This window comes from Panulirus ornatus, chromosome 18 (assembly GCF_036320965.1).
Source record: "Panulirus ornatus isolate Po-2019 chromosome 18, ASM3632096v1, whole genome shotgun sequence".
In the NCBI taxonomy this organism is placed as follows: domain Eukaryota; kingdom Metazoa; phylum Arthropoda; class Malacostraca; order Decapoda; family Palinuridae; genus Panulirus; species Panulirus ornatus.
In genome coordinates, this window is record NC_092241.1 from 45,781,687 (window position 1) to 45,800,585 (window position 18,899).

At 51.8% G+C, this 18,899-nt stretch overlaps 1 protein-coding gene across 4 annotated transcripts in view; it reads right to left on the bottom strand.

Annotated features, from left to right (window-relative positions):
- The window catches only part of LOC139755051 (uncharacterized), a 502,140-nt gene that overhangs the window by 167,823 nt on the left and 315,418 nt on the right, over window positions 1-18,899 (bottom strand). For all 4 annotated transcript variants that reach the window (XM_071673053.1, XM_071673055.1, XM_071673054.1 and 1 more), the window contains one exon: window positions 11,341-11,380. In XM_071673053.1, the coding sequence (XP_071529154.1) occupies window positions 11,341-11,380 (40 nt within the window). The remainder of the gene's footprint in view (window positions 1-11,340; window positions 11,381-18,899) is intronic.

Sequence of the window (18,899 nt, forward strand, 5' to 3'; positions counted from 1 at the left end):
CTACTGGTGCGTGATGTCATCAGTTCTCCGCCCACTGTCGCTGCGACAAGTCAAAGGTTGAGCGCTCGGTAACACCAGAAGTTGGTCAGTCTGCAGGTTCATACTCGGGATCTCTCTCTGATGTAGACGGCCTCGTGTATTTGAAAGCGTCTGGGGTCGGGGGAAGTGTCTAATATGGATGTTCCTTTCTCCAACATCTCCCTCGTGAGGGAGATGCTGTGGCAGGATCTCAGGTGTGTCTTCCGACTCCCACTCTGTCGATGAAATACATCGGGACAATATAGTGTTGGTCATGCCTATATACGACGCACGGGCCCTGCAGTCCTCGTGTGGGCACTGGAGTTCATACATAACATTATTCCTCAGGAAAGGCACAGTTCTCGGTGCTGGGTTGGGTCGACGCAAGACATGTGATGTTTTCTTACTTTGGTCATAGATAATAAAATCGATATTCTGGTCATTCTTGGTCGGCCTCAGTTTTTTCTTGTTTACGCCCTTGATGACACGATCATCCACCTTGTACCATGAAGACTGGAAGGTTCTGTGGTAAAGACGGACAGGGTCAGGGGGTGAGTGTTTGATGTCGGTGCCCCTGGCTGTGTGGTTCCCTGGGTCTCCTGGTTCTTGCGAGAAGAAGCGCGGATCTTCCGGGTCCACAGTCTCCACTGTCAGGTAGGACCTGAGTGACCTGGTCTGGCTCTTGATTGGTAGAGTCCACGACGAGCAGGGGAGAGAGGGAGGGGCACTTCCACTGCTCGTCCTGAACTTTTACCACTAAAGATCTAGACACCAGGTCACTCAGGTCATAATGCATAATGAATACTCAAATAGGTAAATCTGCGCCTCAGTGTCAGGCACCTGTTGTGTCCCACGGTGGCAGTGTCAGGCACCTAGTGTGTCCCAGGGTGGCAGTGTCAGGCACCTGTTGTGTCCCACGGTGGCAGTGTCAGGCACCTAGTGTGTCCCAGGGTGGCAGTGTCAGGCACCTAGTGTGTCTCAGGGTGGCAGTGTCAGGCACCTAGTGTGTCTCAGGGTGGCAGTGCCAGGCACCTAGTGTGTCTCAGGGTGGCAGTGTCAAGCACCTAGTGTGTCCCAGGGTGGCAGTGTCAGGCACCTAGTGTGTCTCAGGGTGGCAGTGTCAAGCACCTAGTGTGTCCCAGGGTGGCAGTGTCAGGCACCTAGTGTGTCCCAGGGTGGCAGTGTCAAGCACCTAGTGTGTCCCAGGGTGGCAGTGTCAGGCACCTAGTGTGTCTCAGGGTGGCAGTGTCAGGCACCTAGTGTGTCCCAGGGTGGCAGTGCCAGGCACCTAGTGTGTCCCAGGGTGGCAGTGTCAGGCACCTAGTGTGTCTCAGGGTGGCAGTGTCAGGCACCTAGTGTGTCCAAGGGTGGCAGTGCCAGGCACCTAGCGTGTCTCAGGGTGGCAGTGTCAGGCACCTAGTGTGTCTCAGGGTGGCAGTGTCAGGCACCTAGTGTGTCTCAGGGTGGCAGTGTCAGGCACCTAGTGTGTCCCACGGTGGCAGTGTCAGGCACCTAGTGTGTCCCACGGTCGCAGTGCCAGGCACCTAGTGTGTCCCAGGGTGGCAGTGCCAGGCACCTAGTGTGTCCCAGGGTGGCAGTGCCAGGCACCTAGTGTGTCCCAGGGTGGCAGTGTCAGGCACCTAGTGTGTCTCAGGGTGGCAGTGTCAGGCACCTAGTGTGTCCCAGGGAGGCAGTGCCAGGCACCTAGTGTGTCCCAGGGTGGCAGTGCCAGGCACCTAGTGTGTCTCAGGGTGGCAGTGCCAGGCACCTAGTGTGTCCCAGGGTGGCAGTGCCAGGCACCTAGTGTGTCCCAGGGTGGCAGTGTCAGGCACCTAGTGTGTCCCAGGATGGCAGTGCCAGGCACCTAGTGTGTCTCAGGGTGGCAGTGTCAGGCACCTAGTGTGTCTCAGGGTGGCAGTGTCAGGCACCTAGTGTGTCTCAGGGTGGCAGTGTCAGGCACCTAGTGTGTCCCAGGGTGGCAGTGCCAGGCACCTAGTGTGTCCCAGGGTGGCAGTGCCAGGCACCTAGTGTGTCCCAGGGTGGCAGTGCCAGGCACCTAGTGTGTCCCAGGGTGGCAGTGCCAGGCACCTAGTGTGTCTCAGGGTGGCAGTGTCAGGCACCTAGTGTGTCTCAGGGTGGCAGTGTCAGGCACCTAGTGTGTCCCAGGGAGGCAGTGCCAGGCACCTAGTGTGTCCCAGGGTGGCAGTGCCAGGCACCTAGTGTGTCTCACGGTGGCAGTGTCAGGCACCTAGTGTGTCCCAGGGTGGCAGTGCCAGGCACCTAGTGTGTCTCAGGGTGGCAGTGTCAGGCACCTAGTGTGTCCCAGGGTGGCAGTGCCAGGCACCTAGTGTGTCTCAGGGTGGCAGTGTCAGGCACCTAGTGTGTCCCAGGGTGGCAGTGCCAGGCACCTAGTGTGTCCCAGGGTGGCAGTGCCAGGCACCTAGTGTGTCTCAGGGTGGCAGTGTCAGGCACCTAGTGTGTCTCAGGGCGGCAGTGTCAGGCATCAAGACGGGGCGGCGGCGTAAGGAGGTAGTGAAGGGTTGCCAATTAGTAGTGGAGGAGGAGGTGGTGGCCGGGAGGGGGGTATCGATTCAGCAACTCTCCTGCAGTAGGCGGGTGGTGGGTGGGTGTGTCTGGAGGCGCGGCAGCCAGTCTGTCTCTCCTCACCAAGTGTCCACATACGTACGGACACCTGCTCCATGTATCACGCGCACCACGTCCCCCGCAACACACCTTCCACCTTCATTACTGCCCGCTCCACACCTACTGCCTGATCCACCGCTGTAATGGTAACTTGGCCACATATCACGCACTAGGCTTCTACTTCCTCAATCTAGTGAGGACTAGGCTTCTACTTCCTCAAGCCAGTGAGAACTAGGCTTCTACTTCCTCAAGCCAGTGAGGACTAGGCTTCTACTTCCTCAATCTAGTAAGGACTAGGCTTCTACTTCCTCAACCCAGTGAGGACTAGGCTTCTACTTCCTCAAGCCAGTGAGGACTAGGCTTCTACTTCCTCAAGCCAGTGAGGATTAGGCTTCTACTTCCTCAAGCCAGTGAGGACTAGGCTTCTACTTCCTCAAGCCAGTGAGGACTAGGCTCCTACTTCCTCAATCTAGTAAGGACTAGGCTTCTACTTCCTCAACCCAGTGAGGACTAGGCTTCTACTTCCTCAATCTAGTAAGGACTAGGCTTCTACTTCCTCAAGCCAGTGAGGACTAGGCTTCTACTTCTTCAAGCCAGTGAGAACTAGGCTTCTACTTCCTCAAGCCAGTGAGGACTAGGCTTCTACTTCCTCAAGCCAGTGAGCCAGACGAACCTTAAAGATCACCTCAGCGCTCAGGTCAAGTTACTGGAAGTTGTGGTTAGGCCGAGTTCATGTGTGGTAATTGCCTGGTCAATACAGTTGGTGTTACCGGACGTCTTGACCAGGGCGTCTGAGGACAACGTTGTGATCGTGGACGAGCAAGACGGGACGATGCCCGGGACATTCACCTGACCCTCAGAACAACAGTCACTCATACGCACGTTCACCCTGATGCCCGGGCCAGCTACCCGATCCAAGAATACATATATTTTTTTTTATGTTTCCAATTAGCAAACAGATGGCACCTTTCCTTAATACATCAGTACATTAGGGTAATGACTTAACTGGCAGTTAATGTAGTGTATCATGCAGGGAACGACACAGGGTCAAAATGGCAAGGTTACGTAAGGCTACGCTTGGTTCAGTTAAGGTCAACTTTGTAGGTTAAGGTGGGCAAGACATGGTTGTTAGATTATCTCAAGTATTCAATTAAGTGTGCTGTGGTAACTGTTAGGTTAGTTTGGGTCAGGGTAGATTAGGTTAGCTTAAATTAGGTTAGGTTAGGTCAAGTTAGCTTAGAGTAGTTTACGTTGGGTCAGGTTAGATTAGGTTAGGTTAGGTCAGGTTACCTTAGATTAGATTAGATTACGTTAGGTTAGGTTAGGTAAGTAAGGTAAGCTTAGATTAGATTAGGTAAGGTTGGATTAGGACGGGTTAGGTTAGGTTAGGTTGGATTAGGACGGGTTAGATTAGGTTAGGTCAGGGTGAGCAGTCTTGTTTAAACCTGGCGCCGCCACAGATGGTGGGTGTGAGAGGGAGTGGCTGGTGTACTCACCGTGGACGGGGGTGTGCCAGGCCCAGAGCTGGGCGGGCGTGAGGGTGAGGGTGGTAGTGGCGGTGGTGGCGGAGGGAGGCAGGTGTATGGTGTCCGTCTTCTCCTGCCGCCGGAGCTCCTCGCGGTGCTGCGCCAGGATACGACAGATGGCGGCCTCCTCCCGCCGGTGGTGTTGCCGCTGCTGCAGCTGCTCCTGCCGCGCTATGGCCGACGCCGCCGCCGCCGCCGGCTGGCTGGGGTCCAAGGCCGCGAATTCCAGCGGATGTTTCAGTTCCAGGTGGCGGGCGATGTTGGTGGTGTTGCCGACGTACTTGATCCTGGCGGGACAGAGGCTGCACTCTACCTCGGTCCGCCCACCCTCGGCGAACCTGGCCAGCCGCCACACCTTACTCCGCCCCACCATCCTCTACTGCCGCCCACACTCACTCCACAACCATACCCGCCCACAACCTCGACAACTACAACCTGAGCGCTCCACCTACACTTGGTGCTGTTTATATCTTCCTCTCACAGTTTCCTAACTCACTAAAGTGACTGTGCGGACGACAACACCGCGAGGATATCAGTTCTCCACACGAGCAGCAGCAAGACGGAGGAGCAACCTGGAGACTAGCGGTAGTGAGGCAGCGGTGACGGGCGGGTGCTAGGCTAGGCTAGGCGGGAGGGAGGGTGCATGTCGTGAGAGGGAGCAAGCATCACCCCACACCTCCAGACGGCAGCCCCGAACACACACTAACCCACAGACTCCCACTCTTGTCTCTCAACTCGATCGCCACACCGACCAATCATACTGCACGTCCGATCATCGATTCCCCAGCCGGTCAACCAATCAGCGGGCGGGGCCGCGAGATCGATCAGAGCGCCGCGCGCTGTTTTGCGATTGATCGTTCCGTTGTGCGGATCAATAGGAGCACACAGCCCCTTCCATCCCCTCACGACGTCATGTAATATCTATTTTCGATAAAGAATCAATAATACAGTAACTGGATGTCTTGAACATGGGGGGAGGGGGAGTCAGACACGGACACTACAGAACACTGGACTCCCGCCCACGGATCATCGTCTGGACGGACAACACACTCCTCCCTCACTGCAACACTGATCCTCACGCTCAGGACAACACACATGACACTCCTCCCTCACTGCAACACTGATCCTCACGCTCAGGACAACACACATGACACTCCTCCCTCACCACAACACTGATCCTCACGCTCAGGACAACACACATGACACTCCTCCCTCACCACAACACTGATCCTCACGCTCAGGACAACACACATGACACTCCTCCCTCACCAGCAACACTGATCCTCACGCTCAGGACAACACACATGACACTCCTCCCTCACCACAACACTGATCCTCACGCTCAGGACAACACACATGACACTCCTCCCTCACTGCAACACTGATCCTCACGCTCAGGACAACACACATGACACTCCTCCCTCACAGCAACACTGATCCTCACGCTCAGGACAACACACATGACACTCCTCCCTCACTGCAACACTGATCCTCACGCTCAGGACAACACACATGACACTCCTCCCTCACCACAACACTGATCCTCACGCTCAGGACAACACACATGACACTCCTCCCTCACTGCAACACTGATCCTCACGCTAAGGACAACACACAAAACACTCTCCCCTCACAACAACACTGATCCTCACACTCAGGATAACACACAAGACACACTCCCCTCACTACAATAATGATCCTCACGCTAAGGACAACCCACAAGACATACTCCCACCTCACTGCAACTTTGATCCTCACGCTAAGGACAACACACGACACTGCAACACTGATCCTCACACTCAGGACAACACACAAGACACACCCCACCCTCACTACAACAATGATCTTCACGCTCAGGACAACACACAAGACACACTCCCACCTCACTGCAACTTTGATCCTCACGCTAAGGACAACACACGACACTCACTGCATCACTGATCCTCACGCTCAGGACAACACACAAGACACACTCCACCCTCACCGCAACACTGATTCTTACTTTAGACAACACACAAGACACACTCCCCCCTCACTGCAACACTGATCCTCACGCTCAGGAAAACACACATGACACACTCCACCCTCATTGCAACACTGATCCTCACACTCAGGACAACACACAAGACCTCCCCCTCACTACAACACTGATCCTCACGCTCAGGACAACACAAAAGACACTCCCCCAACACTGCAACACTGATCTTCACGCTCAAGACAACACACAAGAAACACTCCATCCTCACTGCAACACTGATCCTCACGCTCAGGACAACACACGAGACACTCCACCTTCACTGCAACACTGATCCTCACACTCAGGACAACACACATGACACTATCCCCTCACTACAACACTGATCCTCACACCCAGGACAACACAAAAGACACTCCCCTAACACTGCAACACTGATCCTCACGCTCAGGACAACACACAAGAAACACTCCATCCTCACTGCAACACTGATCCTCACGCTCAGGACAACACACAAGAAACACTCCATCCTCACTGCAACACTGATCCTCACGCTCAGGACAACACACAAGAAACACTCCATCCACACTGCAACACTGATCCTCACGCTCAGGACAACACACAACACTCCATCCTCACTGCAACACTGATCCTCACGCTCAGGACAAAACACAACACTCCAGCCTCACTGCAACACTGATCCTCACGCTCAGGACAACACACAAGACACCTCCCCTTACTGCAACACTGGTCCTCACGCTCAGGACAACACACAAGACACCCCCCCTCACTACAACACTAATCCTCACGCTCAGGACAACACACAAGATACTCTCCCCTCATTGCAACACTGATCCTCACGCTCATGATAACAAAGTACACTCCATCCTGACTGCAACACTGATCCTCACGCTCAGGACAACACACAGTACACACTCCATCCTCACTGCAACACTGATCCTCACACTCAGGACAACACATAAGACACACCCCCTTCACTACAACACTGATCCTCACACTCAGGACAACACATAAGACACACTCCACCTTCACTGCAACACTGATCCTCACACTCAGGACAACACATAAGACACACTCCACCTTCACTGCAACACTGATCCTCACACTCAGGACAACACATAAGACACACTCCACCTTCACTGCAACACTGATCCTCACACTCAGGACAACACACAAGACACTTCTCCCCCACTGCAACACTGATCCTACACTCAGGACAACACATAAGACACACTCCACCTTCACTGCAACACTGATCCTCACACTCAGGACAACACACAAGACACTTCTCCCCCACTGCAACACTGATCCTCATGATCCTCACGCTCAGGACAACACACAAGACACACTCCCCCCTCACTGCAACACTGATCTTCACGCTCCAACTCTCCACACAGCCAACTTTCCATAGCTGAGCTGATCCTTGACTGGATCAACCACAACCACATAAACCTACTTCTGGCTGGCTATAAAGAGAACAAAGTAATTATCAACATTATCACGAACGATTATTGATTCCGTAATTATATTTCTTCGTGATGAGGTTCCGTAGCGGGCTGCTGGAGTGACCTACCATGACCTAACCTCCAGCTAGACTCACACATGACATGACCATACACCACATATCCCAGGCCTAACCTGACCTCTGTGGTGACCTCACACTAGACCTGACCTGGCGTGTGCCTTACTCCCACCTCACCTGATGTGCCCTCACCTTCCACATGACCTGTTATGACCCTTCGGTCCACGGGACCTGACCCAATACCTCTGTCATGTCACGACCTCACTGATCACAAGGACTGCACTGACCCATTCTCTCTACCTCACAGCAACTAACATGTCAGAATCCTTAACTTCCAAGCAAAATTGTAAGACTTTCCCACCTACCCGTCATCCACCTGACCTAACATGACCTGGCCCACATCACGCACCTCTGACTGACCTAGCATGACCCATAATTCCGCTTGACCTGTTATAACTCCACCCAACCTGGTCAAGCTTTACCTCAGCTTATGCTTAATCTGTACTGACCCGATCTTCTAGGTGACCTGCAGTGACCCAAACCCGTATCAAACCCGTACTGACATAGCACTTCAATGACCTCCAAAACCTATATATATCAGGATCGGATCCAAGGAAAAACGAATAGGGGAAAAAATAAGTTTAAAAAAGCATTTTCTGTGGTGATTTTATTTCTCATTACTCCTACAGATTGCACGTGAGGTTATGATGATCACTACTGGAAAGCGCGAAGCCCAGGCTCTTCCAAGTGTACAGGACCAGGACGTAACCCTCGCAATACGAGGGAACGACCCATCAGCACGAACCTTACGACTTAAGCACGATATGTACGACCCTTCAGCACGACGACACGACCCTATAGTACTGGTAGTGTGACCCTGAAACATGAGCGTTCAGGGTCAGGTCAAAGGTCAAGCTATCGTACCCGAGAGTGGTACCGTCCTTATCATGACTCGTACCGTTATATTCCAGGATCGTACCGTCGTTCTCAAAGATTGTACCACTGTGCTCAAGGATCGTACCTCTGTATTCCAGGACCGTACCTCTGTATTCCAGGACCGTACCTCTGTATTCCAGGATCGTACCTCTGTATTCCAGGACCGTACCTCTGTATTCCAGGATCGTACCTCTGTATTCCAGGACCGTACCTCTGTATTCCAGGACCGTACCTCTGTATTCCAGGATCGTACCTCTGTATTCCAGGATCGTACCTCTGTATTCCAGGACCGTACCTCTGTATTCCAGGACCGTACCTCTGTATTCCAGGACCGTACCTCTGTATTCCAGGATCGTACCTCTGTATTCCAGGATCGTACCTCTGTATTCCAGGATCGTACCTCTGTATTCCAGGACCGTACCTCTGTATTCCAGGATCGTACCTCTGTATTCCAGGACCGTACCTCTGTATTCCAGGACCGTACCTCTGTATTCCAGGATCGTACCTCTGTATTCCAGGATCGTACCTCTGTATTCCAGGATCGTACCTCTGTATTCCAGGATCGTACCTCTGTGTTCCAGGATCGTACCTCTGTGTTCCAGGATCGTACCTCTGTATTCCAGGATCGTACCTCTGTATTCCAGGATCGTACCTCTGTGTTCCAGGATCGTACCTCTGTGTTCCAGGATCGTACCTCTGTATTCCAGGATCGTACCTCTGTATTCCAGGATCGTACCTCTGTGTTCCAGGATCGTACCTCTGTGTTCCAGGATCGTACCTCTGTATTCCAGGATCGTACCTCTGTATTCCAGGATCGTACCTCTGTGTTCCAGGATCGTACCTCTGTATTCCAGGATCGTACCTCTGTATTCCAGGATCGTACCTCTGTATTCCAGGATCGTACCTCTGTGTTCCAGGATCGTACCTCTGTATTCCAGGATCGTACCTCTGTATTCCAGGATCGTACCTCTGTATTCCAGGATCGTACCTCTGTGTTCCAGGATCGTAGCGTCGCCATCAATGATCGTAGTAGCGACGCATGGTGGCCGGGAGGTACGTGTGCACCTTGAGGACTGTGTTAATGAGGCTAGGGAGGGCGAGTCATACGTCACGTGACCCACAGCGAACATCTGGCTGGGAGGGTCGTCACACCCGCCGGAGAGAGAGAGAGAGAGAGAGAGAGAGAGAGAGAGAGAGAGAGAGAGAGAGAGAGAGAGAGAGAGAGAGAGAGAGAGAGAGAGAGAGAGAGAGAGAGAGAGAGAGAGAGAGTGCACCTGAGTATCATATGCAAATATGGGTGATCAGTCTGTACGTACGAGAAGTAAGCCTGTATATATGGAGTACTGCTCTCACACCTGGGGTGGTTCTAGCTCTGCATCCGTATTTAACAGAGTTGAGTCGAAAGCAGATCCAACTTGTAAACTGTCCTAGGTTAACTGCCAAACTCGACCCCCTTACCCTACTCCGCCATGTTGGTTCACTTTCCCTCTTCTGTAGGTATTACTTTGGTTTTTGCTCCCGAGAGCTGGCTGCTTGTGTGCCTCCACCACTAGCTAGACCACGCAATACTCGGCAAGCTGCTGCGTGACGTGATTACTGTGTGGCCATCGGCAGCTCAAGGGTGGGCCGTTTTGATACCTGCATCTTTCCCTACACGTCGAAGCTTTGGAACTCTCTACCTTCTCATATCTTTCCCAATAACTATAACCTGACACAATTTACAAGACAGGTTCTTCACTTCCTCCAAAATTCGCAGACATTTTCCCTCTTTTTTTCCCCTTCATTAACCTCTCTATACTTCAGTTAAAGTCCAGCTGTGATGTGGAGTCTCGCCCATGACTGGAACCTCCAACGTAATAAAAATGAAACTGTACCAAGAGTGAGAGAGAAGGTCGAAAACAACAGCCTGGAGCAGTATGTTTATCGACCTTACGTGGTGGACATAGGAAAGCAAAGACGGATGTCAGGACTCTGGGACGAGATGGTACGACTTGGCTGGAGGACCTGGCTGGAGGACCTGGAAGCCTCCATAAGCTGTACACAACTCACAACAATGTACAGTCAAGCTGCAGGTTGTGATGATCGAGGATGGTGTACAACATGAGGTCAGAGGATACCTACCCACAGGAGGCTACAACTGGTCATGTTATAAACGTATATATATATAAACACAAAACATAAACTCCACTTATAACAACCTTTCCATGTGACCCAGAGGCTCACTCTTACTGGCAGAGCTGCAGGATTCTTAATCTGTGGTTTATGAACTATTTCCCAGTGGTCTACTGAAGCATAGAAATAAAGAAAACAAAATGACCATCAATACAATCTCTAGTAAGAGTGTGGGTGGTACTATTTGTTCTTGATTATGAGTTCAGACCCGACATAACATTGTATATATGGTGAAGATGGTCCACACACACACACACACACACACACACACACACACACACAGAGCGGGCGTGTTTGTGGTCAAGAACTCTCGTGACAGAAAGATGTGAACTCAATGCATTGCAGACACCATCACCGACCGACCATGTGTGTGGTGATTACCACATCAAGATGATGTCTGATAATCACTAGTGAAGACGTCTACAGTCCCTCAACCTCCCTCTCCATGACCATTATCTTCTCCATATATTCCCCTTCGTTATCAGCCAGGTGAGGTAAACACGGTGTGAAGAAGCCATTATACTTACTGTCCTTGGAGGCGTCCTCATACTTGACCTCAGGGGACGGCTGTGAACAACAAAGAGACACAATGTTAATATAACATGACCACCATGCACGGTGCCTGCTGGGGGAACAATAGACACAATGTTAATATAACATGACCACCATGCATGGTGCCTGCTGGGGGGGGGAGGGTTACTACACTATCATGTGTCCATATATACACACATCCTACCTGTTGTATACCACACAACATGTCAACAGTTATTCACATACATCAGTGACCTGTTGGTCAAGACGGTACGACCCTACAGCATGACGGTACGACCCGTGAACACACGCTACGACCCCTTGCTTGGCTTTTGACCTGCTGATCCTTAAAGGGTCAGGTCACCAAGCCGGATCCTCAGTCTCAAGGCTTGTCCCGTCGTGATCAGGGGTCGAAACCCCCTTTCTCCTAATGTTTAAGAACAATGAAACTTTGTTACGTGATAGAGGCTATACCAGTGTTGTGTTTCACTGAAACCTTATGGGGTATAGACTACACCAGTGTTGTGTTACAATAATACCTCAGGTGTTGTAATATAGACTACAACAGTGTTGTGTTACAATAATACCTCAGGTGTTGTGATATAGACTACACCAGTGTTGTGTTACTATAATACCTCAGGTGTTGTGATATAGACTACACCAGTGTTGTGTTACAATAATACCTCAGGTGTTGTGATATAGACTACACCAGTGTTGTGTTACAATAATACCTCAGGTGTTGTGATATAGACTACACCAGTGTTGTGTTACAATAATACCTCAGGTGTTGTGATATAGACTACACCAGTGTTTCATTAAGTGCCGGTATTGACCTCCGGCATAACAATATGGTTCCCCCAACCTCTAATCAGAGTGAACAACTTCAACATCCACCTCAACGTTCCTGCACCAGACAACACTCACACAGAAACACAAACACTTCAAGACAACATTAAGACAACATTCCAAAATAAGTGTAAAATGTACCCGTGTTTACCTTACGTATACCTAACGATGGTTTAGTTCAACAAACCATGTTAAGGTAGAGTAGTACAACATAACAAAGTAATCAGGTGCAGCAGTGAATGTACAATAACACTCGAGCAGAGAACAATATTACATAATAATGTGCTTATAGAGGGCAGTACAGTGTTACAAATAAGTACAAATTGTGCTTATGTAAAAATAAGTATTTCTGTTATATATATATATATATATATATATATTTTTTTTTTTTTTTTTATACTTTGTCGCTGTCTCCCGCGTCTGCGAGGTAGCGCAAGGAAACAGACGAAAGAAATGGCCCCCCCCCCCCCCATACACATGTACATACACACGTCCACACACGCAAATACACATACCTACACAGCTTTCCATGGTTTACCCCAGACGCTTCACATGCCTTGCTTCAATCCACTGACAGCACGTCAACCCCTGTATACCACATGACTCCAATTCACTCTATTTCTTGCCCTCCTTTCACCCTCCTGCATGTTCAGGCCCCGATCACACAAAATCTTTTTCACTCCATCTTTCCACCTCCAATTTGGTCTCCCTCTTCTCCTCGTTCCCTCCACCTCCGACACATATATCCTCTTGGTCAATCTCTCCTCACTCATTCTCTCCATGTGCCCAAACCATTTCAAAACACCCTCTTCTGCTCTCTCAACCACGCTCTTTTTATTTCCACACATCTCTCTTACCCTTACGTTACTTACTCGATCAAACCACCTCACACCACACATTGTCCTCAAACATCTCATTTCCAGCACATCCATCCTCCTGCGCACATCTCTATCCACAGCCCACGCCTCGCAACCATACAACATTGTTGGAACCACTATTCCCTCAAACATACCCATTTTTGCTTTCCGAGATAGTGTTCTCGACTTCCACACATTTTTCAAGGCTCCCAAAATTTTCGCCCCCTCCCCCACCCTATGATCCACTTCCGCTTCCATGGTTCCATCCGCTGACAGATCCACTCCCAGATATCTAAAACACTTCACTTCCTCCAGTTTTTCTCCATTCAAACTCACCTCCCAATTGACTTGACCCTCACCCCTACTGTACCTAATAACCTTGCTCTTATTCACATTTACTCTCAACTTTCTTCTTCCACACACTTTACCAAACTCAGTCACCAGCTTCTGCAGTTTCTCACATGAATCAGCCACCAGCGCTGTATCATCAGCGAACAACAACTGACTCACTTCCCAAGCTCTCTCATCCCCAACAGACTTCATACTTGCCCCTCTTTCCAGGACTCTTGCATTTACCTCCCTTACAACCCCATCCATAAACAAATTAAACAACCATGGAGACATCACACACCCCTGCCGCAAACCTACATTCACTGAGAACCAATCACTTTCCTCTCTTCCTACACGTACACATGCCTTACATCCTCGATAAAAACTTTTCACTGCTTCTAACAACTTGCCTCCCACACCATATATTCTTAATACCTTCCACAGAGCATCTCTATCAACTCTATCATATATATATATATATATATATATATATATATATATATATATATATATATATATATATATATATGTTAATTTATTATACTTTGTCGCTGTCTCCCACCCACATACACATGTATATACATAAACGCCTACACACGCACATATACATACCTATACATTTCAACATATACATACATATGCATACACAGACATATACATATATACATATGTACATATTCATAGATGCTGCCTTCATCCATTCCCAACGCCACCCCGCCAAACATGAAAAAACACCCCACTCCCCTCGCGTGCGCGCAAGGCAGCGCTAGGAAAAGACAACAAAGGCCACATTCGATCACACTGAGTCTCTAGCTGTCATGTGTAATGCACCGAAACCACAGCTCCCTTTCCACATCCAGGCCCCACAAAACTTTTTCCATGGTTTATTTCAGACTCTTTACATGCCCTGGTTCAATCCATTGACAGTATATATATATATATATATATATATATATATATATATATATATATATATATATATATATATATATATATATATATATATATTCTTTCAAACTATTCGCCATTTCCCGCGTTAGCAAGGTAGCGTTAAGAACAGAGGACTGGGCCTTTGAGGGAATATCCTCACCTGGCCCCCTTCTCTGTTCCTTATTTTGGAAAATTGAAAAAAAAAAAAAAAAAACGAGAGGGGAGGATTTCCAGCCCCCCGCTCCCTCCCCTTTTAGTCGCCTTGTACGACACGCAGAGAATACGTGGGAAGTATTCTTTCTCCCCTATCCCCAGGGATAATATATATATATATATATATATATATATATATATATATATATATATATATATATATATATATATATATATATATATATACTGAATTAACAAATTCTGACAACTACGACATACATGTGGTAACAGTGTACAGGGTAACCTACGGCAGTATTAGGGTCACATTACTTACTACATTCATTACCAGATAAAGAATTGAAATTGTGTTGAATACGAACATATTAGCTTGAGACAGACTGTGACCGCTGACACCATCAAGGTAACACACTTAACACTAGTGGTCACACACACACACACACACACACACACACACACACACACACAGCTTCGTATTATCCTTTCTGGATGAGGCAAGAAGTAGTCGGGTCACCTGGTGGACCGAGGACATTCCAAACCTGGTAAGGTGCATCAGGTGAGGCACAGGAGTGGGTCAGGTGAGGCACAGGAGTGGGTCAGGTGAGGCACAGGAGTGCATCAGGTGAGGCACAGGAGTGGGTCAGGTGAGGCACAGGAGTGGGTCAGGTGAGGCACAGGAGTGGGTCAGGTGAGGCACAGGAGTGCATCAGGTGAGGCACAGGAGTGGGTCAGGTGAGGCACAGGAGTGGGTCAGGTGAGGCACAGGAGTGCATCAGGTGAGGCACAGGAGTGGGTCAGGTGAGGCACAGAAGTGGGTCAGGTGAGGCACAGGAGTGCATCAGGTGAGGCACAGGAGTGGGTCAGGTGAGGCACAGGAGTGCATCAGGGGAGGCACAGGAGTGGGTCAGGTGAGGCACAGGAGTGGGTCAGGTGAGGCACAGAAGTGGGTCAGGTGAGGCACAGGAGTGCATCAGGTGAGGCACAGGAGTGGGTCAGGTGAGGCACAGGAGTGCATCAGGGGAGGCACAGGAGTGGGTCAGGTGAGGCACAGGAGTGGGTCAGGTGAGGCACAGGAGTGGGTCAGGTGAGGCACAGGAGTGCATCAGGTGAGGCACAGGAGTGGGTCAGGTGAGGCACAGGAGTGGGTCAGGTGAGGCACAGGAGTGGGTCAGGTGAGGCACAGGAGTGCATCAGGTGAGGCACAGGAGTGGGTCAGGTGAGGCACAGAAGTGGGTCAGGTGAGGCACAGGAGTGGGTCAGGTGAGGCACAGGAGTGGGTCAGGTGAGGCACAGGAGTGCATCAGGTGAGGCACAGGAGTGGGTCAGGTGAGGCACAGAAGTGGGTCAGGTGAGGCACAGGAGTGCATCAGGTGAGGCACAGGAGTGGGTCAGGTGAGGCACAGGAGTGGGTCAGGTGAGGCACAGGAGTGCATCAGGTGAGGCACAGGAGTGCATCAGGTGAGGCACAGGAGTGGGTCAGGTGAGGCACAGGAGTGCATCAGGGGAGGCACAGGAGTGGGTCAGGTGAGGCACAGGAGTGGGTCAGGTGAGGCACAGAAGTGGGTCAGGTGAGGCACAGGAGTGCATCAGGTGAGGCACAGGAGTGGGTCAGGTGAGGCACAGAAGTGGGTCAGGTGAGGCACAGGAGTGCATCAGGTGAGGCACAGGAGTGGGTCAGGTGAGGTACAGGAGTGGGTCAGGTGAGGCACAGGAGTGGGTCAGGTGAGGCACAGGAGTGGGTCAGGTGAGGCACAGGAGTGGGTCAGGTGAGGCACAGGAGTGGGTCAGGTGAGGCACAGGAGTGGGTCAGGTGAGGCACAGGAGTGGGTCAGGTGAGGCACAGGAGTGGGTCAGGTGAGGCACAGGAGTGCATCAGGTGAGGCACAGGAGTGGGTCAGGTGAGGCACAGGAGTGGGTCAGGTGAGGCACAGGAGTGGGTCAGGTGAGGCACAGGAGTGCATCAGGTGAGGCACAGGAGTGGGTCAGGTGAGGCACAGGAGTGGGTCAGGTGAGGCACAGGAGTGGGTCAGGTGAGGCACAGGAGTGGGTCAGGTGAGGCACAGGAGTGGGTCAGGTGAGGCACAGGAGTGGGTCAGGTGAGGCACAGGAGTGGGTCAGGTGAGGCACAGGAGTGCAGTCAGGTGAGGCACAGGAGTGGGTCAGGTGAGGCACAGGAGTGGGTCAGGTGAGGCACAGGAGTGCATCAGGTGAGGCACAGGAGTGGTCAGGTGAGGCACAGGAGTGGGTCAGGTGAGGCACAGGAGTGCATCAGGTGAGGCACAGGAGTGGGTCAGGTGAGGCACAGGAGTGGGTCAGGTGAGGCACAGGAGTGGGTCAGGTGAGGCACAGGAGTGGGTCAGGTGAGGCACAGGAGTGGGTCAGGTGAGGCACAGGAGTGGGTCAGGTGAGGCACAGGAGTGGGTCAGGTGAGGCACAGAAGTGGGTCAGGTGAGGCACAGGAGTGCATCAGGTGAGGCACAGGAGTGGGTCAGGTGAGGCACAGGAGTGCATCAGGTGAGGCACAGGAGTGGCTCAGGTGAGGCACAGGAGTGGGTCAGGTGAGGCACAGGAGTGGGTCAGGTGAGGCACAGGAGTGGGTCAGGTGAGGCACAGGAGTGGGTCAGGTGAGGCACAGGAGTGGGTCAGGTGAGGCACAGGAGTGGGTCAGGTGAGGCACAGGAGTGGGTCAGGTGAGGCACAGGAGTGGGTCAGGTGAGGCACAGGAGTGGGTCAGGTGAGGCACAGGAGTGCATCAGGTGAGGCACAGGAGTGGGTCAGGTGAGGCACAGGAGTGGGTCAGGTGAGGCACAGGAGTGGGTCAGGTGAGGCACAGGAGTGGGTCAGGTGAGGCACAGGAGTGGGTCAGGTGAGGCACAGGAGTGGGTCAGGTGAGGCACAGGAGTGGGTCAGGTGAGGCACAGGAGTGGGTCAGGTGAGGCACAGGAGTGGGTCAGGTGAGGCACAGGAGTGGGTCAGGTGAGGCACAGGAGTGGGTCAGGTGAGGCACAGGAGTGGGTCAGGTGAGGCACAGGAGTGGGTCAGGTGAGGCACAGGAGTGGGTCAGGTGAGGCACAGGAGTGGGTCAGGTGAGGCACAGGAGTGGGTCAGGTGAGGCACAGGAGTGGGTCAGGTGAGGCACAGGAGTGGGTCAGGTGAGGCACAGGAGTGGGTCAGGTGAGGCACAGGAGTGGGTCAGGTGAGGCACAGGAGTGGGTCAGGTGAGGCACAGGAGTGGGTCAGGTGAGGCACAGGAGTGGGTCAGGTGAGGCACAGGAGTGCATCAGGTGAGGCACAGGAGTGCATCAGGTGAGGCACAGGAGTGGGTCAGGTGAGGCACAGGAGTGGGTCAGGTGAGGCACAGGAGTGGGTCAGGTGAGGCACAGGAGTGGGTCAGGTGAGGCACAGGAGTGCATCAGGTGAGGCACAGGAGTGGGTCAGGTGAGGCACAGGAGTGGGTCAGGTGAGGCACACGAGTGGGTCACCTGATGATCGGGGACCAGCAAACCCTCACCTCCTCCACCACAGACGACCAAGTGATCAACCACTGATCATACACCAGGCGGGTATACCACACTGATCATACACCAGGCGGGTATACCACACTGATCATACACCAGGCGGGTATACCGCACTGATTACACACCAGGCGGGTAAACCACACTGATCACACACCAGGCGGGTATACCACACTGATCACACACCAGGCGGGTATACTGCACTGATCACACACCAGGCGGGTATACTGCACTGATCACACACCAGGCGGGTATACCGCACTGATCATACACCAGGCGGGTATACCACACTGATCATACACCAGGCGGGTATACCACACTGATCACACACCAGGCGGGTATACCACACTGATCATACACCAGGCGGGTATACCGCACTGATCATACACCAGGCGGGTATACCACACTGATCATACACCAGGCGGGTATACCACACTGATCACACACCAGGCGGGTATACCACACTGATCATACACCAGGCGGGTATACCACACTGATCATACACCAGGCGGGTATACTGCACTGATCATACACCAGGCGGGTATACCACACTGATCATACACCAGGCGGGTATACTACACTGATCACACACCAGGCGGGTATACCACACTGATCATACACCAGGCGGGTATACCACACTGATCATACACCAGGCGGGTATACCACACTGATCATACACCAGGCGGGTATACCACACTGATCATACACCAGGCGGGTATACCACACTGATCACACACCAGGCGGGTATACTACACTGATCACACACCAGGCGGGTATACCGCACTGATCATACACCAGGCGGGTATACCACACTGATCAAACACCAGGCGGGTATACCACAATGATCATACACAAGGCGGGTATACCACACTGATCATACACCAGGCGGGTATACCACACTGATCA